The 17,094-nt window shown below is 37.9% G+C and overlaps 1 protein-coding gene across 3 annotated transcripts; it reads left to right on the top strand.

The window, feature by feature from the left end:
* Positions 1-3,178: 3,178 nt before the first annotated feature.
* Positions 3,179-16,403, top strand: LOC124308184 (melanopsin-like). 3 transcript variants are annotated; one of them, XM_046770636.1, is made up of 6 exons: positions 3,179-3,388; positions 4,968-5,062; positions 9,029-9,139; positions 11,173-11,432; positions 11,947-12,062; positions 13,769-16,403. In XM_046770636.1, exons 1-6 carry the CDS (start codon positions 3,182-3,184, stop codon positions 13,991-13,993), a joined length of 1,014 nt encoding a protein of 337 aa, XP_046626592.1. In that variant the 5' UTR covers positions 3,179-3,181; the 3' UTR covers positions 13,994-16,403. The 3 variants fall into 3 exon arrangements, with proteins under 3 accessions (XP_046626592.1, XP_046626591.1, XP_046626593.1); XM_046770635.1 differs by having other exon boundaries at positions 3,179-3,439; XM_046770637.1 differs by lacking the exon at positions 3,179-3,388 and adding an exon at positions 4,452-4,599.
* Positions 16,404-17,094: the final 691 nt, after the last annotated feature.

The raw sequence follows: 17,094 nt of genomic DNA, 5'->3' as shown, positions 1-17,094 counted from the left end.
ACAAGATGAACTTACCTAAAAACATTTCGTACAGTTATATAACACACGGTATGTATTCCATGGGCTAAATCAAGGAAATAATCAATCGGCCGTAGCAATGTTTGTAAAAATTTCATTCGTTCGAGTTACGAATCGAACTATCCAACTTCTTGGAGCTGATCAAGCGGGGCCAATAAATTTATGAGCGACAAAAGTTATACTTTCACCAGGGAACATCGATACCAGCTGTGATGCATATTTTTCTTCAAACGCCTTCTTTTCGGTGAATAAATTAAAATACGCATTTCTCATAACGCTTACTGTAAATTCTGTCAATATATCAACAAATACATGCTCCTGCAATTTGAACTTATTTATCATACATAAATATGAGACAACGACCGCATATCAAGAGTCGATTTTTAACAATCAGTACCTGCTTTTTTCTATCTCCTTTTTCCCTAAGCAGAAAGAAAAACATCGAAGGTGAAAGACCGATCAATGAGTATAAGAAAAAAAATCACGTTCCTAAAAACTTACACGGCGTTCAAATTGAGCCTTGGAGTTACATAATAATCGTTAAACGCGTTACGATTTTCACGCATGTGATGTGTAAACATAAGATTATTAAAAAAGAGAATCATTTTGTGTAATATTCTAATCAGGAAGTATAAAATGAAAAATGTACCACACCGGATTTTGATCAGGAATGCAGTCAACATGAGTCGAACGATAAAGCCGCCCGTGCACAGGCAACCGGTGTTACTCTCTGTGTCGAGTCGTAAAGTTAACAAACCGAAAAAAAGTAAGGTGAGCTGCCTAGCCACAGGCGAATCAGGATGATTCTGTTGTTTATTTGCGAAAAAAGGCAAAAAAACTTGACACGAATTACCGGCTATACGCATACTGTTCCAATATAATACAGATATTATGTATTATAAAGACGCAACGGTGGCAGGAAAAAGCAAAACGGCATCGGGAGATTTCACTTTTACCGGAACCGAAAGACATCACACTGTATACCGTGGACGCTGCACGGCTCAAATCAACTCTCTCCCTTTCTTTCCATGGACCGCTTACCGGACTTTCAGGTTTCTAAATGTTTATGTCATTACGTACGCGAAGGAATGCGAATTGTTATGTAACAGTTGCGTATGGTGGAGAAGCGCGCGTATTTTCCGGACAGAAGGTCTACGAAACGAATGTTTAAACAGGGATTATACGTATAGGAACGAATATAGGAACAAAGCAATCCCACTGCAACATTTTTACACCTGATTTTGCTTTTAATTTAACAATTATGTAATTATAGGTGTCTGTGATGCGCGCGTTGATTTTTGCAAAAAAATTTACTGCTTTTTGAAGTACACAAAGAGCTATGTGTGCAACACTATTCAAAAAATTAATAACATCGTGGTTCTTCATCTTCTTCTTCTTCATCTTCATTGTTTATGATTATCATCTTCTCCGTGAGATAATTGCCAAAAAATTAATATCCCACGTTTGATAAGCTGCGGCAGTGAAGCAGGTTCGAAGTACAAACGTCGTCCCTTATATTATTAAACTTGGGCAAATATTTGCTGTTTCATAAAACTCTAGACTAGATATTGTCAAAGACGTATGCAATATCGCGAGCTAATAATTGCGCTAATTACGGTCAGTCCTTAGCTCCTAAGCCGTCGTTTGAGGGGTGATTTTTGACTTACGTAATACACACCGCCAACGATTTACCCCACGCTGTACAGGATTTAAAAAATCGCGTCTTTTAAAACGTAATATTGGAGAGACGCTGGCGGTGCGTGCCAGTCAGGCGGCAGATTTTGCGCAGATGAATCTTTCGAACGGGGGTTGCGGATAGCGCGGAGGGTTATACGCGGGCGAAATCTTGATATATAAGGGATGTCATCCGAAGTGTGCTACCAGTTTGTCCCCTTGTTTGAGACTCGCACGTGCCATTCAAACGCACGTGTCAATACGTGTTTTGCGATAACGGGTGAAAAATTATATGAATGCGTTCGATTAGTCAAGGGATAAATAGTGTTTCGAATCATGAATAAATAACGTCGATGGAAAAAATTGTAAATAATTATACGGACAATTTTATCGTCAACTATTATCTCTGTAAGTTTGAGAACAACAAACGTTGTTTTCAAATTCCTATCACCGAAACTTAAGAGCACGTGTGACAAGTTTACGAACCTTGTTATATGTATATTACCTGTTTATGAATTTGAAAAGTATAATTAGGAGCCGAACAACTTTCCTTCGCGTACACAATAACTGACAACTATTTGACTAAATCTAAGACAAATACTTAATATCCAACCTTGGCTTTTGCCATGTTTTTAATGCATTGATTACACGTCTTTGCCAGTGTCCGTGGGAAAGGAAATTCCATAGAAAAAAAACCGTCGAAAATTTGTGCGCGCCGGAAGCAATTTATAAGTATACTTTGAATTTGACCACGTGTTGCGTATGCAGCGCGTGTTGGCCAGTACGGAATTTCTTATCTCAGATATGAATTCTCAACAAATTAATTCGGTCGTCTGTTTGGTAAACTTTGTCTTTCGTTTAAAAATGAAGAAACATCCAACCCTCGTCTAAATATAATAATTTGTTGACAAATTCGCAAGGTGTTCAAAAAGTTTGCTAACCAAACTGATGTAAAAAAAAAAAAAAAAAGAAAGAAAGAAAGAACTCGCTATTGTCGGAAAATAATTGTTTAAAAATTCATTTATGATCGGCAAGGACTCGTGGCGATTATTCAATCAATGAAATGAAAAGGTGTATTTCATGAAAGAAAATGAAGAGCGTAGAATTGAATTGGAGTGCCTAATTAATTTCGATCGATTCGATTGAGATATTCATGCAGCAGCGTTGGACTGACAGTCGGCGGGAAGTTTTACAATTAAAACACTAATTCAATTCTGATTACCACGTTCGCGTAATATATACTCCGAATACTTTCATCTCTGATGATTTTACCCCTCAATGAAATTATAATAGTATATATATATTATACGAACACGCACAGACGGACGAGTATAACGAATGCCTATTTGAGATGGTAAAACGAAAATAAATTCTTCGGGTCGAAATGATAACGATACAGCTTCGAAACTTGGTCGGAGTTGTTGTATGGCGAACAATGAAAATTTTCTACCAAGTTGACGAGAGTTCGAGACGTCTTGTTTAACCCAGAATGTCCCTTGACGCTCTGAATGCGAGCAACGGGATTCAGGAGCAGGAGGTGGAGGATGTGGGAGAAACGACGTATCTGGTTACCGCGGGTGTTTTAATAGCGATCGGTGTTCTCGGTGCGGTTTTAAATATGACTGTGATAATCGTCATTCTCCGAGATAGGCAAACTTTGTTAACGCCGGTTAACGTGGTCTTGCTGAATTTGGTGGTGAGTGTCAAAATACACGCGGTGTGTATTGCTTTTACTTCTATTATTATTGTAAGTCTGAATTCGAGGCAATTTGGCAAATTTCCATACTATTAAATGCACAGTGTTAATTAATTTACCGCGTATTGCGAAGACTATAAAACTTTTGCAAAATTTCAAAATACCCCACGGTGACGCGATGTGCTAATTACTGACTGCAGAAATTTCACCTCTGACTGCATGTTAAGCACTGTGCGTAAAACAAACCGCGGGTAATTTATATTTATGGATGGGCATGCGCTTATCCTTCGTGAAAAAAAAAAAACATTGCCGCAATACCGAAAGAAAATCTATACCTTTCGTTTTTATACTTTTCGTTAATTTTAACACGTGATAGTCACGCATTGAGTATTTGTTGAATTAGGTATCATATTCATGAGCTATGGGAATCTCTTTAAATATACAAAAGTATAAAATACTGTAATTATAGACGAAAGTTTGGATATCGATGCCTCAAAATTATTATTAATCGAGTTTTTTCATTCAACTCTACGACGGCACATTTAATTCAGAAAACTATTTTCTACAGAAATTGAAACAATATTACTATTTTCAGTGATCAATTTAATCGCCATTTACTGATCGTAATCGATCTAGGCGCAATGTTATAGGGTTGAATATTTAACCACGCCGACGCGTTGGAAATGAAGTGTTCCGGGGAATTTGTTGAAAATATTCTTTCGAATAAAATAACCCATCGTAGAATAAAATCTAACGAATCTACCTGATTCGCAACAATTTTGAAACGATTTGAAACGAATGTCGACGTAATGGGTTATCTCGGTTATTTCTGTGACGTTCCCCGTGTGAATTTGCCTGCAATTGAGGGCCCCTATATAATTTAACTGACGAACACAACAATTCGATAACACCTGACGCACGACTATCTGGTTATAAGATTAAAAAACGGATCGACTTTTGGCCAGCCTGGAACCGTTTTAAGCAGGACCTTTGCCAAAAATTCAAATCGGTATCGCATACACGTGACATTTTATGTTGTGCTTGCAGGCTGCAGTTTACTTCATCGATTTCTCCGGCTGTTGCACACGTGCTACCTTGCTGTTCGATAACCGATATACGATAACGAATGTAATGCGGTTGGAAAAGGAAGAAACTTGTTGAACAACAAGTTTGGCTCTCTCTTCCAATGGAAAAATATGAGAAAAACACAAATACATAACATCGTTGAAGCCATTTGTTTAAGAAGATTGAGACAGATAAGAGAAATTGTGGAAAAAAAAATATTAATCAACTCCACGATTGAATCTTGTAACTTTTCATCCGCTCTTTGTTTGATTAGATAAAGTATTATGTAGTCGAAACATATTTCCTGCGAAAAGGAGATACGCCCGAAATATTATTACATTATGATCGACTGTGCAAGCACAAGAAGCACAGCCTAAGAATTCTTTGAAATAATTACGCCTTTGTACGTAAAATGAAAAAACGTGCCGTCGTCCTAAAAGAAACCATAAATTCGCAGCATTGAGGTATAAACTGAACTCTTACACATGTATAAGTTAAATATTTCTCGTTGTAGATCGGCGATTTCTGCGTATCAATTATCGGTACTCCGTTTCCAACCGTATCTGCAATCCTTGGAAGATGGTACTGGGGCTACACGGGTTGTCTTTGGTAATTAAATTTATGATTTTTTTATGGTATTATATTTACGATACGATTTTTCAATAAATTAGCCGCATATTAGAAAGTCAATCCTTGGTCGCGTTGTGAATTTCCTATTTTTTTTCATTTTTTAACGTAATTCAGCTCCAGTAAATAATTATATGTATATTGTTGTATTCTCCAAAAGGCTCCATGCATCACACCTTCGGCAGTCATGAAATTTTTAGTAATAAAAAACCGAAATCATCAAAAATTTTCTTCTGCATTTCTCGACAGACGAATCCAATTAATTGATTCTTTTGAAATCGTCGCAACCTCATACCTGTTTATAATTATTTCAACATCCACCAAAGTGAAGTTAAACCAGTTCGCTTGAACAGCTTGTAAATTACACAGCAATCGTAGATGTATCAAGGTTATAAAGAGATACCTGCACGACATAATTGTACGAAGCTAAATACTACAGGTATTACGCAATGTGCGTGCGGTTCGCATTCACAGGCGAGATTGGCATGCCGTTAATCACGGAACGAGATCTTGACCGTAAAACGTAAGAAGAGGTGAAAATAAAAAAAATTGAAAAAAAAAACAAAAAAACGTAACCGCGGTAATAATACAGTAATCTTCAGTTTGCTTTGCCGTATTACAAGTATTTATCTAATTATACGGCAACGCGAGTATGAACAGTGATCTGTCCCATTCACGAAACCGTCGACTGGTTTAGAAATGATAATTCGCGGTGAATAACTGCGCGAAAAATTCATGAGATTCAATCGTATCTCTACTGTGCCTGAGGACTTTCTTCATTCTGGATTCTGATCCTCCGCAATCGGCACGAAGTTGCAACCTTGATCCGCTTTCGTCGAGCTGTGACTTTAAACGATTTAATTAAAAGCTTTTGACAATCGAGTCCATTTACGGCAGCCGATCGGATGTGTCGTTATTAAGAAATTCAGTTTTACGCACGTCTCTCGCGATTTTTATGCCTTCACTTTAACACCGAGTGTAAAATGTTACCTTACTGAGTTTCCATGACTTAAGGAGGCTGCTTGGCCAAAGACGACAACTTTTCTTAATTTTTATTTCAAGAGAGTAATCCGTTCAGTATTTACCAAATTTTTGCTGAATCGACTACTGTAAAAGCGAACGAAAATCTGTTTCAGAGACTTTTTGAAATATAGTATCCTGAATAAAATGAGTTAACGTTAGGGTGAATTCGAACAAATGTACCAGATTTTCAATCACTCGGATGTGATTTGAAACGAAGCATCGATACCTAAGCTTTTATAGATGAGTCCAGAATTATTTATTTTTGCAAATCTAAATGACCAACTCGAAATGAAATTAATAAAAAGCGTCGATTTTTGGCTAACCAACCTCCTTAATTGATGTTTATTCGAATTGAAACAGCCTCACTCGATTTAATTTCAATGAATTCTTCGCGTCGTCGATTCCACAGCTTGGAAGATAAAATGACATTCTAAATATATCGGACGATGCCTATACGAATCCATTTCTTCAGAAATCGCAAACTGCAAAAAAGTATTTCATAAGACCGAATGAAACTGTTCCGAATGGAAAGAAATTCTTTGCCACTGCATAAATAAAAATAATTATACAAGTAATTTCTCTGATTAAAGTATCGAAGTTTCTCAAACAAAATAGAAACAAAACGTTCCATCGAGTCCGAGATAACTGTCTGCAGAGGAACATTTTTCCTCGGCGTTCTAAGAGCATATATTATACATATTATATTATACATCCTGTATCGTACCCGTAATATTACTACGGGCGTAATTCATTGGAATCAAGTAAGTCCGCAGGTAGCTGTTTATTATAACGTGTCAACATGAAGCGTGCTTGTACTTTGGCTGGGGTTGAAATGCGCGATAAAATCAGTGTACTTTCCATACCTGCAAATAGGGCCTTTGACTCTTTTGATTCGGTTATAGTTACATATGGTATGTGGCTACGAATCCTACGAACCCCTTGAGATATCCCTTCTGATTCGAATTTGAGAAAGTTAGATACGTCGCATATTATACAACGACTGTTTATATAAATTAGTCATGATCAAAAGAAATACTTTTCCGAGTTCAGTAACCACAGGATTTGGTTATTATTCCTTCATTTATTTATTTATTTTCCCACTTCCACATCTCTGTTAACCAAATGCTGGAATAAAGGCGGCTCGCCGAGTTCTTCGTTAATTAGCGAACTTCATTGCCGAACTGATGTTTATGCAACAATATTACGCTTAAATTATTGCCCATTTTCGACTGATGATTTACAACGGTCAAAATCAACAGAATTTGTTTGTTTTATGTTCATCTTCTCGTTTCCATTGTGCATACACTGTACATATTATTATCATTCTTCTCTTCAGGCGCGTATTAACCGTGAGGCTGAAAAGCTTACAGCCTTATGCCATCGAAATTTTCAGCCCTTCAATCTGCAAAATCAAATCTTTCAAAATAGCACCGAGATTTTCAAAAATTCGGGTGAGTCCGATTTTGTAAAATTTCTTGCAAACAGTGTAAGAAGTTTGTACACGTGCGGATAAAATATCGTAAACGGCAAATTTTTTCCTTAGTCGATTACGTTGGCAATGCAAATTCAGAGACGATGTAATCGACCATGGAAAAAAATTAGCCGTTAGCGATGTTTCGTCCAAATGTCTACCGGTCGAAACAGAATGCTTTTTCAAACCAAGCCTCAAGCTGGGAACACAAACGTTGGAACACAAAAAATGTGCAAAATGATTTGGCCCGCGTTAAGGCGCGCCAAAAAAAGAAATATAACTCAAGTTAATACTCAATATTTTAGTACACGAGAGAAGTATTATTATGGTAAAAATGTTTTTCTTAACCTTAGTGGCTTTAATTTTCTGTCGCCACTTTTTAACTTTTTGAATTTCACCTATTGGACCTTGCAGGACCGAGATTCGGGCTTTTTTTGTAGAGCAGCCTTAGGTATCGTGTCCCCTTAATCCTGGCCTGCTTTTCTTGAAGTTGCATGAATAAACACTCGATTCCCGGTACATATCGAGTTTTCAAATTTATTCGAATTTACCGAGCTCTTCGATCTTTGGGTAAGTCTTGCAAATGTATCGCCCGAAAACATCTGCATGGCCGAAAGAATGAATGAATAAGTAATTCGCGATGCGTCAATATATAAATAAGTATGTATATTTATGTTTATACATACATACTTGTAATATACATGCGTAGGAATTGGTAAGCTGTTGGATTTTTTTAATTCCAAACAGCGTAAGCTGAAGATTTTAATTACACAGGCCTCAAACCAAAAACTCCACAGGTTTTCTATACTATTTCTGGTAGATTTTTATTCCCTGAAACCGGGAAACATATTCAAAAAATTCTATCACGTCAAGTTTTTTCTTGAACTCGTGTTTTTAGTTTCATTTAGAGTGAAACTCCCGTTTAACTCGAAATCTGATATTCTATTCTTGTTGCTAAAAATCTTGCCTTCATGTAATATGTATTAGAGTGAGATTCAAGAATAAATGCAAAGTGGAGCTGAAACGGGAAGCAGAAAATGGAAAGCGGACGCGTGTTCGGAGAGGTACCAAAGAGAAGAAGAAAAGGTTTTATAGGCAAAAATAATGAACACCACAGAATGTCAAGTACATTTCACGAAGAAATAATTTGTTCATTTTTATAAGAAGCGTTGTTTAGTTCGTTGTAATGGAATGGTGGTTTTTTTCATTATTGTTACGCTATTTTTTTTTCCGCAAACATCTTGTACTTTGCAAAAAAACTGTACGCGATGGGGGGAAATGAAAGTAGTTTTTGGATTCGGCACATCCGAAAACATAAATATCTTTTGCAGTTATCAAGCTCGTACAATTCTCGTCTTACGCACAAAAATGTAATAATAATACCCAGAAGAACGACTTGAAGAAATAAAATTCTTTGTTTTTGTCTTAATTCTCTGCCTCTGATTTGGATGCAGGTACGCTTGGTTCATGTCAACTTTGGGGCTGGCCAGCATTGGAAATCTGACCGTTTTAGCGATAGAAAGATGGCTGCTTGTGACGCGACCGATGAGAGCTTTCACCATAAGGTAGGTAAATATATTGTAACAATTACGGTATTCTGACTGGAAAACGAAGTGCGAGAATAATAAAAAAAAAAGAAAACGTGTGAATTCACTTTAAATGTAATTCTGGAAAAGTTTCATGTAATTTACCGCATGAAATAGACTGGGAGGAAAAGGAAGAAGAGCTCTAATCTGACCATGCGTGAAAATTGTTCGACTTTTTGCAGAAGCAGCATTACAATGCAATTTCCTGGATAATCACATGGAAATTTCCCAACAGACTCCGGTTGTTTTCGTCGTATATTGTTCTGTGGAAATTTTCACTCGTGTTCGTACACAGCGAATTGAAAATAACGAGGAATGTCCGAGTAGTTCGTATTCCAGGGATTAACAAAGTCCTGATAAATCGTATTCCCCGAAACCCGATAGCTGGGTTCAGAAATCCGTTTTTCGGGGTGTACCTTACCCTGGAATTATCGGTTAATGGGTTCGCAGGCCTCGCTATAATTATTACGAATGTGCTCGAATAATACGGAAGATTGTTCGTGAAATCGTGGGGAAAATTAAACTCGGCCGATAGAAGCGTGACGGTTATTTTTGGCGGTATTACAATCGAAATTCTCTTGAAACCTTAGAAACACGCTCCGTAATTGCGTATCAAGTATACGAATAGAGGAAGAATCTCGCGATCGTGAAACTTGAATTCACAAGGAGGAATGCGGGATTACTGCAATATTTCCAAAGGTGTTTTATTACCGGCCACAATCCGCCTTTAAAGCCTGCTTCCTACGGATTACAGGACGGACAGTCTGCAGGCCTGTTGTTAACATTGGCTCAAGATCTTAAGATTCTTGTTTCAAATGATCAGAAGAAAAATGCTCCTCAGAACTTTAACAGCACTGACGCGTCCGACCGTCTATCGTTCAGTAACAAACCCGTCGTTCAATTTCACATAAACTCACGGTGAGAAGAAAAATGGAATTTCCAAGGAACGTTCGTTTCATCTTTTCGTACCTACGCATCTTTCCGCTATTCAGTCACAGTCTGTACCTTAAGAATTTCATTCTCCGAAAATATTTTCCGCTCCCGGTTAAAGTGAATAACCTGATCGTCGCGTTTTAATCATTACAATTGTGTGCCTCGAGTCTTTTCACCCTCGCGTATTGCTAAAAGTCATTCCGTAGTTCATCGATAGATCATTGCCACTTGCGGATATGACAGTCGTGTGGAAACGAACAAATTACCGTATCCACGGTAATCGTAAGCTTCCAACTCTCGGGAAAAGAGAAAGCTCATCCCCAAACGAAAGGAAATTTTGATTATATCCTTTTTCCATGCACAATACAATGGTGTCAAATTCCCGGACTGAGACTACCGACAAATTCTTCGATGAGAAAATTTTTGCTTGGCAAATTTACGGGAGTCCTGCATTCACTCGAGAAAATCGCATTAATTCAACGCTTCGAAATGATATTGCAAATCAAAGGAACTTCAACTCAATTACTGGCATTCCTTTGAAGACTGTCTTAGCACGTGCTTTCTACGATTCCGAGTTCATAAAATGATTTCCGTTGGCTTCTTGTGATTTGTTACGATTACCTGTGATTCTATCAAATCCGTAAACCCCTAAAAATATTCAACGATGGTACAAGTTCATTGAAAACGATGACGGAAACCGCGAAAAAATATACGATGAGACGGAAATCGACGTAAATCACTCGAAATAAACGCCAATGAATCGAAATTATTGATTGCTATTTCCAAAGCAATTTCCCCAATAGCCGTCTCGAAAAATTTTTCCAGCTAAAAGATCCTCTGATTTTCATATCATCTCAAAAGCTCAACCAAATTCGTTCCTCTACGGGTGTGGAACCGTTTCGTCCTTGAGAGATCAGCCGAGTCGGAGAAAGCCTGTGTCGGAATAAAAAAATCGAGCAGTTCATGAAATAATCACGAACGTGTCGAAGTCTTTATACCCGCGACTAGTCGAAGCTCTCCCAAGGGAAGACCTTCGATTTTGCGGAAATTAAATTGTACCCTGTTGAACTTTCGTACAGGCAAGCCTCGTACCTGGTATCGGGGGTTTGGATCTACACTTTGTCCTTGACGATCCCCCCGCTCTGCGGATGGGGAAGCTACGGACCGGAAGCCGGAAATCTCTCCTGCAGCGTATCCTGGGAAGTCCACGATCCTTCGATCGGTAGCGACACCTACATCGCGTTTCTCTTCTTCTTCGGTCTGGTCGTCCCGGTGATTCTGATATGCTGGAGCTACTTTGAGATAATACGAACGCTGAGGAAGGTCAGGAAGAGAGCCGGTGGGTCGATTCATTTACTCCGAGCCGAAGATTCGTCTCTTAAATATTTTATCGTATCACGCATAGGTACTTAACGGATTCGTTTGTCTAACCTGCTTGAATAATTGCACCGATTCGGCATAATTAAACAAATATATAATTCAAGGTGCTTCCGTGCGACCTCAGAGTATGCATAATCGTTGAATCAATTATCGGCTGGATAATGTCATTGGGGAAATTCATTGCTGAACGAATTGTCGTCAGGCATGTTTAAAGTTTTGTACAATCGTTATAACATCAATTTTGTTAACCGATAACTTAGCGTTCGGCATACCGCGAAATTGGTGCTATAAACAGCCGACTAACTTCTTTCGCGTGACATTGGGACGTGATTTAGAGGTTTTGCGAGAAAGCTTTGGCGTCGTTGAAGCGATAATAATAATCACGATCGTAGTCGTTTATTTAAGAAATGAAAAGGAAGATAAAAAATGAACGTTTGACGTTCAAACAAATTTACCGAGACGTTTATTTTCAGGTTCCAGAGGCACATACGAGGCGAAAGTTACGAAAATGGTGGCTCTTATGATAATAGCCTTCCTGATAGCTTGGACACCTTACTCGATATCGGCCCTGCTGGCGCAGTACTTGCAGGTAGGCCAAGAACGACAAAATAAAATTTAACTAAAAAAGTAGAGTAAACCTGACAAACTGATTTTGCGTTGCAATTGCCGAAAAAGGATCGAAAATAGCGCAAAATGGTTGGGCGTATCTCGTTTTTCGCAATTCCAACAATATTCGAACAGTTTCTTCAACGATACCTGTTTTACTCAATTTTTCTCAGTCTATCGTGAATGGTCACCGTTTCATCGGCGTCTAATATAATGACTGCAAGTTCATTATTTATTACACTAGGAAAAAAACCTGCGCAACGTTTGACGAATGTTCCTCATTATCATCACAAGTCTCGGCCTTACGGAGTGTGAAAAAAAATAAAGCAATTCGAGCCAAATCGGATCTCAGCGCTAAGGTCGAGCACGAAACGACAGACGCGGCTGATATATCGTTGAACACTCTCGTGCATCGCGAATACGACTAGTTTGATTCCAGACGATGTGGGTGACGAGGATCGGAGGACTTTTAAAGAAGTCTCAGGGTGGCACGTGGAATAAAAATTACAGATTCTATAAGGACGGGCCGCATTTTTATTACGGACACTGCGCCTAGTTTCGAACGAGTTTTCCGATCTTGCCTAAGGAAAGTTCCTCGTTATACGTTATAACGCTCCGAGTTGTTTGTTGACTCGAACCCGCTTCGAAATTCTTTGAAATATTTAAAATTAATTTCGCTTCATAAATTTCCAAAAGTTCGCGGGTCGATCATTTCGGAAGGTGCTTTTATTTTCACCTGCATTATGCACGCGTTCTTTATTTTTCTTTTGTAATCCCACCTGACTCTCTCCCCTCGAGGATTTGGTCCCGCCATGTTGTTACAGTGTTTTTTCATTTTACTCTGAAAACGGCGATACCCCAGGTAATCGCTCAAATTCCACTCAATTCTTCGGTGTTGTTGTGACATTTTTCCACTGCGTTTTCACAAAAATAACAATCGGAAAATCCACCCTGGTATCACCAAAATATAAGATTTTTCTAAAATAAAACATTTCGGTATTATTTAATTTCAGTAGATTTCAAGTGTGATTTTCGTTATAAGTATGAATTTAGATTTTAGTGTAATTTCAATGGAGTAAGAAATATTTTCGATTTCAGTGTTATCCTAGTGCTGGAGTTGAAAATTTAGATTTAAATGATTTTTCGGTGGGACTTTGGTATGCTTTTAATGCAATTGTAGTGAAAATATAGTGTGAAAAATTCTCAACTTCAAGCTCAAATTTACAGGGGATTCGTTTTTCACCATAAATAACAGTTTTACGAGGAAGCAGCACTGAAAAAAAGAATTTTTTTGGTAATCCACCCTAATATACTCCCCAGCGATCAGTATTCCGGATAATAAATGCTTGACGCGATTTAAAAATTGAAAATGTGGGTAAACTATGATCCAGTCAGATGTGAAAATAAATCATGACTCGGTTGTCTTCTCAACAAGAACATATTCAATACATTAATTAATATATTAAGTCAAATTGGAGCAACCAATCAATCAAGTATATGCAACCTGCACAGTCAACGAATGAATATAGCGATCGATAATGAACCTGATTAACTCGAAGTAACAATTTTTACCTGTAAGCAATTCAGCGTAATTATATTCCAACAATGGCTAGCATTTTGACATTCTCATTTTCTATCAATTGAATTCATCGAGTAACGATATACTTATCTCAATTTTACGAGTTTCAGGTGACCTCAAGCCCGACAGTCGCGATAGTTCCGGCGCTGTTGGCGAAATCATCGATCTGCTATAACCCGTTGATATACGCCGGGATGAACAGCCAATTCCGTACTGTGATGAAAAAGTTCTTAGGAATGTCGGAATCGACAAGACCAGCAACGATTAGTCAACACACAGGAGTGAGCGCCAGTAATCGAGCGGGCATTAATCCCATACAAATTGAGAAGGAATAATGTTCGTCACGTTTCTTACCCATTTTTTTTTCTTTTCTTTTTCTTTTTCTCGCTTCTATACGCGTTACGAAGAAAAGGTCTCTCTTAGACGAGAAACACAAAAATGAACGGCTGGACGCGTTCGTTGAATGAAACGCGCGGCGGTCAACGGACTGCCGGCTTTAACACGGGGTTAAAAAGAATAAGGCAAGATTTGCACGGAGATTATCATTTCTATAAAATGAATAATATTTGTACCGTATAATTAGCGGCATGGCGGGTAATAGAAATAAGGACGGTGTCTTGTGACAAAGAGCGACAAAGTTTCTACCAGCCTCGCGTTACGTTCTCCTCATTTTTATAACATAGAGACAAATTTCTGTTCCGACATACGGCTGTTAGTAAAACGTCTCGGATCATGAGTTTCAAGCCTATAATATAATTAACCAATTACCCATGTACTATAAATTCCATTTGTGCTTTTATTTTTCATTGCCTGATATAAGTCACTTCGGATAATTGATCCTCGTCTAATACTCTTTTTATCCTCCTTCACGGAGCGGGAGTTTCACTCTCAGAATACGATATATGTATAGCGCTTGAAATTTATCCTTCATTTCAATGCGTCGCTGGTGACGTGAGGCGAATGAATATCGGTTGAAAATTAGGGTCTAACTTACTGCAATTGTTAATTGTCGCAATAACATTACATATTTGCAATTAAGCGGCCATATAATCACATGAGTATAATTATAATTGTGTGCGATGATACTAAGCCTCGATATAATATACATACCTTATACATGACGTGTATAGGTATATTACATATAACATTTACTGCGACTGCATGTATTAATCAAATCGTCCGTTTTTGGCATCGTCGATAAACAAATATCGACACCTGGAGAATCGACCGACCTTCGCGTGCCTCGTTTAATTGTTCGATCAACTTCGTCGTATAATATATATATACATATATATGTACATATTTATTATAAAACGATTATCATGCGCAATCCATTACGCTATTGCGTTCGATAATAATAAATTACACCAATGTGTTTTCCGAAGCCACATATATACGTATAAATATACGTATAATGGGTTTATTTTTATCAAAGAACTATTAGTTCCACAACTATCTTGCACTCGTGTAGTAATTTTAATGCCTTCTGGCGCTGACAAAACGCGACGGGGATTAATTAGGGTTCTTATCTGTTGGAAATCGAATAAACACAATACAGCCGTAAGGTGGCAAAGAACATTGGAAAAATTGACGGTGTTGACCGCTATGCGCAGTGAATGTTAAAACATTGTTTATGCTATTTCTTTTTTATGCCATATACATATATTTTACCGTATATAATAGCGGGTGTTATTCAATTCTAATGTATAATACAGAGTTTGCGGGTGGTAAAACAGAGCGCGTTTTAATTACTGCAGTAAGCTTTGAAATTTGCGAATAGCAACTTCTTATAATCATTGTACGCGGAAATGCCTCTTCATTATTTAATGATTAATCACTCCGACGATGAGAACTTACTACATTATTATGCACATAATGTTATAGTCGTTTCGTCAAACAATTTTCCTGACAAAGTTTTTCCGTTGTTGTCTGCAATTGTATAGCCACACCATACTTGGAGAGTATTTCAAACCTACCGTAAATTAGTTATCCGTAACAGCGTAATGAGAATGTATAACTCAAGGATAAATTCGGTACGTGACGTGAAAATTTGATTATGAGAAGAAAAATTTCAACCTCTATCGCCGACGATAAGGATAGTTATCACAGCGCGATGAATTATATCAATTTGTTCAAATGCGTCTACAGAAATTTGCAACGCGCAATGTTCAGTGGGTAGAATTTTTATCTGTCCTCAAACCTGAGGCTCAAAGAAAATAATTACAATTACTGTAGAAAACACTATACGGATATCAACCGTGACGGTATAATTTTGTTCGCGTTTATCGAATTTGTCGATATTGTCGACGACCGCGATGAATAGCGATCGATGTAACGTGAAGAATCTACAACGAAATAACAATGAAACAAAGAATACAATATGTAAAATGTTCGTGCCAGTAAGACTTACAATAAGAGTTAATTCATTTTGCGTATCATTCGAGGGTACGTATAATACATTATATGCAGTATTGTAATACATACCTACGTCACGATATAGTTTTCAGATTTAACTGTATTAACATTTCAAGGATGAGTTGGAACTTTGGACGCGCCATGTAAAATGTATAACGGGGCCAGGCATGCATGAGGAATAAATAAGGTATTATATTCGTAGCTAAGTACCTACATATCTATATATTATATACTACATGTACATACAATATCGTGTATAATCAAATATACACACGCATATATATATACTATATTTGAAGACATTATACACACCGATGATATGCATACACATACATATATATATATATATATATACATTTGAAAAACTGTGCATTTCTCGTCCTTTGCAAACCTCGAACCCTCGTTCCATATACTTAAACGGCTCTTTACACAAGTGTTATTCAAGTATGTATGTACGTACGTACCATACTGCAGCTGGTTACGTAATCGATGGCATCGAATCGTCAGAATGCAAGGAGATCACCGATAAGTCGATTCCAGGCAAGGTGCAGCGTCGACGGACATGGATACGTGATACATACCTACTTGTATACCTATGGGTTCTCAGTCTACACAGCTGATCGAGTGGATCGGTAGGCCGCGGGCAAAACTTTCTAAAATTTTTGACGAAATTGTTTCAGTAGGTCCATAATTTACGAGACCGGTGCAGGTTATACGTACACAACGGTAGTCATTTGCATACCGCGTGTTTGGAAATCATTTTTGCGAATCACGGCAAGGTCGACACCGCGTACGTTTCAATCCCGAAATTATACGTGACTCGATCGCACAGCGTGCATTTACGCGCAAGGATCACGCGAATGTGATTTCAGAGTTGAACGGTATTCGCGGTACCGATTCGAAATTTTTCTATTACAACTTTACCCGACTCATTGATGTTGCACAAACGAAGCGATCGGAGAATCGAACCGCCCGGTTTCGACCAACTTTCCTCTTCGTTGCATATAAAGTTGCACGGCAG

The sequence above is a fragment of the Neodiprion virginianus genome, chromosome 6 (assembly GCF_021901495.1).
Source record: "Neodiprion virginianus isolate iyNeoVirg1 chromosome 6, iyNeoVirg1.1, whole genome shotgun sequence".
NCBI lineage: Eukaryota > Metazoa > Arthropoda > Insecta > Hymenoptera > Diprionidae > Neodiprion > Neodiprion virginianus.
Note: the sequence above shows the minus strand (reverse complement) of the source record. Positions and strands in the feature narration are given on the sequence as shown.

Coding starts and splice junctions, on each gene's coding strand:
- LOC124308184 (XM_046770635.1), top strand. CDS start 3,182: ATGTCCCTTGACGCTCTGAATGCGAGCAACGGGATTCAGGAGCAGGAG. Junction 9,140..11,172: donor ATGAGAGCTTTCACCATAAG/GTAGGTAAATAT, acceptor ACTTTCGTACAG/GCAAGCCTCGTACCTGGTAT. Junction 11,433..11,946: donor GAAGGTCAGGAAGAGAGCCG/GTGGGTCGATTC, acceptor GTTTATTTTCAG/GTTCCAGAGGCACATACGAG.